The sequence below is a fragment of the Hemiscyllium ocellatum genome, chromosome 49 (genome assembly GCF_020745735.1).
Source record: "Hemiscyllium ocellatum isolate sHemOce1 chromosome 49, sHemOce1.pat.X.cur, whole genome shotgun sequence".
Taxonomy (NCBI): domain Eukaryota; kingdom Metazoa; phylum Chordata; class Chondrichthyes; order Orectolobiformes; family Hemiscylliidae; genus Hemiscyllium; species Hemiscyllium ocellatum.
In genome coordinates this window covers 7,332,524-7,338,795 of record NC_083449.1, presented here as the reverse complement: position 1 = coordinate 7,338,795, position 6,272 = coordinate 7,332,524, and the positions used below count along the sequence as shown (strand labels likewise).

The 6,272-nt window shown below is 46.0% G+C and overlaps 2 protein-coding genes across 2 annotated transcripts; both read left to right on the top strand.

Moving 5' to 3' along the window:
• Window positions 1-993: 993 nt before the first annotated feature.
• Window positions 994-1,803, top strand: LOC132837108 (histone H1-like). Its single transcript, XM_060856802.1, has one exon. The coding sequence runs from the start codon at window positions 1,027-1,029 to the stop codon at window positions 1,705-1,707; it is 681 nt and encodes a 226-aa protein (XP_060712785.1). The 5' UTR covers window positions 994-1,026; the 3' UTR covers window positions 1,708-1,803.
• A 654-nt stretch (window positions 1,804-2,457) lies between these two features.
• LOC132837126 (histone H3) lies at window positions 2,458-3,146 on the top strand. The gene has a single exon (XM_060856826.1). The coding sequence runs from the start codon at window positions 2,468-2,470 to the stop codon at window positions 2,876-2,878; it is 411 nt and encodes a 136-aa protein (XP_060712809.1). The 5' UTR covers window positions 2,458-2,467; the 3' UTR covers window positions 2,879-3,146.
• The last annotated feature ends 3,126 nt before the right edge of the window (window positions 3,147-6,272 follow it).

The window sequence follows — 6,272 nt, the reverse complement described above, 5'->3', positions numbered from 1 at the left end:
CTAAACTCTGGTTTCCAGCATCTGTACTCCTCACTTTTACCTGGTGGTCATGTTCTCTCAGCTCTGCAATAATTTACACATATTGGTGGCTAGCTAGTGTAAGCAATCCAATGGAAAAGGGAGGTAGGTATAAAATTGGGAACTATAGACCAGTCAGCCTACAGGGAAAAATCAAAATGAAAGCTTCAATTGTAAAGCATTTGACAAAACAGTATTCAGGATCTGCGAGAGACAGCATGGACATGAAGGGCCTGTTCCAGTGCACACTGTTCTGTCTTCTAAGCTTGACAAACCGACTGGCTATCTTTGAGGATGTAAACAATAGGGCTGATGAGAGTGTTACAGTTACTGAGGAGAAAAACTACAACTAACTCCGTGGACACCGGAGCAAAGGCTGAAAGGAGGAGAAATCCTCTCCTTCCACACTTACCTTTGGTGATATTTCCGCGTGTGACTGTGTGAATGTGAATATTGTGTCAGAGAGACTGTCGGAAAAGGGCGGACGGTTAGTCTAACGTACCTGTGTTTGTGTGTCCGCTAATATTATGATATTTCCAAGTCTCTCTTATGTAACTCAAAAATATTTGCAATTCAGGTTATCCCTCTGCTCCCCTTCTAAACCTCAAAGGTAGAATTCAAGGCAATACATTTGTTAGCTTCAAGATTTCGGACTAAAAGTAGCGACAATGTCACCGTTCAGCTCAGAGAGCGCCATCAGTGCAGCAGCAAAATGCGTTTAACTCGGCAACGGAGCCGTCTATTCGAGTGAAAACTTTTCGGCCGTAAAGCTTCCCGTGTCAGGGTGAGGAGCGATCGAGCCTGGTTCTCTGAAGATGCGGAATTTCAGAGGAATCGGAGAGTTTAGGCCGTTAGAGAAACACAGAGAGGCAGCAGGAACAGGGAGCTGACAGCAGGATGTCCCTGCGCCGTCCGCTCGCTGCCTTGAAGTTGCTCAGTGCCGCCGCCAGCAGCTTCATTGCTGACCCAGTTCAGACCCAGAGAGAGATTCAGCGCAGAGTTCTCAACATGAGCGACAGTGCAGCCGCCGAAACGGCTCCTCCAGCCCCCGCTCCCACCAAAGCCAAGGCTCCCAAGAAGAAGGTGACGGCTCCCAGGAAAAGAACACCCGGTCCCGGGTTGGGAGAGCTGATTCTGAACGTTGTCGGGGATATCAAGGATCGCAAAGGGACGTCTCTGGCCGCTGTAAAGAAGGCGCTGGAGAGAAGAGGGATCGATGTGGAGAAGCGAAGGGCACAGATCAAGATGAGTATCAGGAGGTGCCTGGCGAACGGCTCCCTTGTTCTGGTCAAGGGCCAGGGCGTCTCCGGCTCCTTCAAACTCCCTAAGAATCCAGCCAAGGCAAAAGCGGGAAAGAAGGCGGGAACATCAGCGGCCGCCAAGAAACCGACCGTGAAGAAATCACCGGCCAAGAAGACTACAGCAAAGAAATCCCAGGCCAAGAAAGCGACAGTCAAGAAATCCCTGGCCAAAAAAGCGACAGCCAAGAAATCCCAGGCCAAGAAAGCGAGCGGCAAGAAGACGGCACCGCCAAAGAAAGCGGTGAGCAAAGCAGCGCCAAAGAAACGGACTCCCGTGAAGAAGGTGAAAAAGGCCAAGGGCCCTAAAGCCCCCAAACCCCTCAGCAAACCGGCTAAAAGCAAGGCCAAGCCCAAAGCGAAAGTGACCAAGACAGCAGCAAAGAAATGAACTAGTCGGTGTAATATATACCCATCTGAACCCAAAGGCTCTTATCAGAGCCACCCACATCTCTCAGGAAAGAGCTAAGCCCGAATCCAATGTTCCCCGTCCCGGCGCCGAGCGCAGACCATTTTCCATATTAATTGATCTGAATAAACCAAAAACACACTCTTGCCATGGTTTACAAAATTGGGGACCTGAGAATAGGGAAGGTGATTAAAAAAACATGAAGTGAGATTCTGCCCTTTTATCGGTGTACACTGCATTGGCCTTTAATATGTTTAAATTGGCGGGGTTGTTTAGATTGATTCACGGCCGGTACAAGTTGGGTTGTTCAGTTTGTCTGGTCTGTTTTAAACCCCGCCTTTCCTCCTGCCTGATAGACAGATCAGGCACTGATCCCGCGTCCTGTCCCCGCTGACAGCTAACTAGCGAACTTAAAATTTAATATTTTATAGTAATTCTTTATCTTCGTTGCAGACGGATGGTGTTTTGCGTTTTAATCGTTATCTTAATCTCAAGGTTTGTGAGGGTGAATTCGGCGGGAATTTTCAAATCGACCAACTGTCATTTCCAGTGAACCAATCAGACTCCAACAATTCTTTTCCGGCCCTTTCTGTCCCTTCCGGAGGTGTCTCTCTGTGAGCTGAGGGACAGGGGCTGCATCCAATCCCAGCTCTAGGGCGGGCTCTCCGTTCTCTTAAATAGGCAGCACTGCAGCGGCGTCAGTATTGACAGCAGTAGATTGTGTTGCAGTGAGCTGAAGAGAATGGCCAGAACCAAGCAGACAGCGCGCAAATCCACCGGAGGGAAAGCTCCCCGCAAGCAGCTGGCGACCAAAGCGGCCCGCAAGAGCGCTCCGGCCACGGGCGGAGTGAAGAAACCCCATCGCTACAGGCCCGGCACGGTGGCTCTGCGGGAGATCCGCCGCTACCAGAAATCCACCGAGCTGCTGATCCGCAAACTGCCCTTCCAGCGCCTGGTGCGAGAGATCGCTCAGGACTTCAAGACCGACCTGCGCTTCCAGAGCTCGGCGGTGATGGCCCTGCAGGAGGCCAGCGAGGCTTACCTGGTGGGGCTGTTTGAGGACACCAACCTGTGCGCCATCCACGCCAAGCGGGTCACCATCATGCCCAAAGACATCCAGCTGGCCCGCCGGATCCGCGGGGAGCGCGCCTAAACGGAGCCTGGCCGGCCCTGCACATTCACCCCGAGAGAGAGAAAAACACAACGGCTCTTTTCAGAGCCACTAAACCATCCAGAGAGAGCGGGAAACGATGGGTTGCATTAGTATTGTATTTATAAATCTATGAAGTAAATCGGGATTGAGTCAGTCAGCGACAATGAAAATACAGCGACCGAGGTCTTCGGTGATCGCAGAATTTATTATAATAGAGATTTGTAATTTTGCTACACAATTAGGAATTCCCTGAACAAAAGCCCTCTCTCCTCATTGTTTATGGTGGTGTTATTCGTGGTTCGTGCTTGTGGATTAGATAAGATTTGGCGCCAAGAGACCAACCGCTTTTATTTCGAATTGAAAAGCCCGCCAACATGCCAGCGGAGAATGCGTGAATTCTTATTCTGTGATTTGTTTTTGCCATTACAAAAACAATTTATACGTTGCTCCCTTTCCTAATTTACATCTGCAAAAAAAAGACTCACCAGTGAGTTAATTTTCCGAGGCAGTCTTTTTACTCCGAGAGTGAAAGCGAGCATATTAAATACCAGTGAGTAATTCCCATTCAGCGGCAATGAAACAAAAAGACATACTGCAATGTAATTTGTACATCATATATTAAGGTAGTGGAGTATTCCGGATTAAATCTCCTCTCTCCTAATTGTCTCCCTTGGTGTTCCCACAATATGATCATTGTTAAAAATCACAAAACACCAGGTTATAGGCCAACAGGTTTGATTGGAAGCTTTCGGAGCGACGTCCCTTCATCAGGTGGTTGTCATGAAGGAGCGGTGCTCCGAAAGCTAGTGCTTTCAATTAAACCTGTTGGACTATATCCTGATGTGTGATTTTTAACTTTGTACACCCCAGTCCAACACCAGCATCTCCAGATCATTGCTGAGAAGGCAGGCGGGAAATCACCAACCGTTTTCCTTCAGATTTGGACATGTCGCCGAGACATAGGAGTTTTATAGAAAAAATGCTTTCGTACTTCATCGTTAATTTACTTTTAGATTACAAAAGTACAGTTCACACAGTCTCTCTTTAGGAGAAGTGAACACATGAGCTGTTTGAAGGATTCGAGATACTCTTTGGAAGGGAGGTTCAGACTCGATGGGCCGAATGCTTTCTTTTAGCTCTGTCAGGATTTCATAAACGTTCTTTGTCGTGAGCGCATTTATATCGTACAACGCCTTCAGATATTATTTTAATACCGTGCTCCCTTATTGCAAAAGCTCCACATTAACTATTTCAGTCCGGCAACTGATCTGGTTTGATCTCGGTTCATTTTGAAAACTTCTAACCGAAGCAGAAAGCCCCATTTACAACATTCTGCAATCTAACAGAACCCCGCAGAGTTTTGTAAGTTGAGAAATCAGTGTGTACTGTATCTACCCGTTGGTCTGTAAGAAAACGGGAACTTATTTTGTTTCCCAATGATGAAACTCAGGGCTTAAACCCCAACCGGGCTTGTAGCTCCCGGAATAATCAAATAGAGAGTGACTTGAGCAAACAGCAGTAAACAGAAAAAAAAATCACTGGTACTTACTATGTTCCCAAGAGGCAGAGACAAGAGGGCACGTTGTCTTCTCTCGAAGCCTGCGCCAAATCATAATCAGCTTTCTTTCCAATTTGAAAAGCTCGTCGATTCACAAGTAACGAAGCATGTTTTGCATAAAAGAATGCTGTATAAGAAGGAGGACGTTATTCAGAGGAGAATCCACTAATACCTGTTAATTAGGTTACAAATGTATGCTTCAGACAATCTCTCTCGCTCATTCATTTGCTGAACCGCATGTTTCTTTCTACCTTTTTTTTCTGGACCTGTCGAACTGGCAGAAACAAAAACAAGCGCCAAGAACTGCAATCTGCAATTAATCTCTTTATTTCACATTTCAAAAGCATTCCGATATGTTAATTAAACATCTCATTCCTTCTCTCACGGAATAAACTGCAGTCACGGAGAATATTAGTGGCTGGCAGAAAATGAAGCCAAATTGGTACGCAAGAGTCGGAAGTGGTTCGTACAGATTAAGGACTTCACCTCTCACAGTCACACAGCAGAAACTGACTAAACGCTCTCACATATTCACATTGAGGAGGCTGACAGGGCAGTTACACATATATTCTCATTGCTCAAAATAGGGCAGGACTTACACAGTTAATGGTAGGACCCTGGCGAGTGTTGCCAAATAATAAGACCTACAGGTGCATATGAATAGCTGTTTGAAAGTGGAGTGGCAGGTATAACAGATTGTGGCAAAAAAGGAGTTCGGCATGCTTGCCTTCTTTGGTAAGCATTTTGAGTTTAGGAGCTGGGATATCATGTTAGGACTGCACAGGACATTGGTTAGGGCACTTTTAGCGGACTGCATACAATTCTGGTCACGCGGCTATAGGAAAATATTGACAGATATGTTACCAGGACTAGAGGGTTTGAACCATCAGGAGAGGCTGTTTTTTTTTAATTCTGTGAAGGATCAAAAGCTGAGGGTGGTTTTTACAGCTGTTTATAAAATCATGAGGGGCATCGATAGAATGAAAAGCCAATTTCTTTCTCCTCGAGTGGGGGAGCATAGAGGGCATAGGTTTAAGGTGAGAGGGCAAAGATTTAAAATGACCTAAGGGACAACCTTTCATGCAAGGGTGATGGCCAGAGGAATTGATGAAGTTTGGGAACAATTACAACATTTAAAAGTAACCTGGATGGGTAAATAAACAGGAAGGATATAAAGGGATATGCGCCAAATGCTAGCAAATGAGATTTGATCAGTCTACGGTATCTGGTCAGAGTGGACCAGTTGTCTCAAAGGCTGTATGAAAGTTGCAGGTTGATAACTAGATTCTCACATATACACTACAAAAGCTTGACATGTGGCGTATGATAAATGCAGTAATAAACCAGAGATTGACATGTACAGATTAATAACTACACTCTGAGATACGCAGAGCAACAGTTGACACAGGTATACTCATACAGCACAGATATACTCATACATCAGCCATCGAGTCTGCACCCACAATAACCTCTATATCTGTACCCCTTACACTCCATTAAAGTGAGAGTCCTTACCTTACTTTATCATATCCTAACCCAATCACCACTTGTGATTGATCTTCAAACACGGGAAACGGCTTCTCTTTATTCACCCTGTCCATACGCCTCTTAAACCTTTTACACCAAAATCATGAGCCACCATTCAGTCTTCTCTGCTCGAGAGAAAACAATCCAAGCTTACTTAGTCTCTTATTTTCTTTTGGAAGTAACATTTGTGCTTTGATACTAATCCCCAACACTGGGTCTAGGTTTAACACTGCTGCTATCACTGTCGGTTTAATGTGAATGAGTTATTCTTGCAACCTGAAGCAGCGCATGCGCGATGCAGCCCCTTCC

Bases quoted from the DNA above. Each gene is read 5' to 3' on its own strand.
- LOC132837126 (XM_060856826.1), top strand. From the start codon at position 2,468: ATGGCCAGAACCAAGCAGACAGCGCGCAAATCCACCGGAGGGAAAGCT.
- LOC132837108 (XM_060856802.1), top strand. From the start codon at position 1,027: ATGAGCGACAGTGCAGCCGCCGAAACGGCTCCTCCAGCCCCCGCTCCC.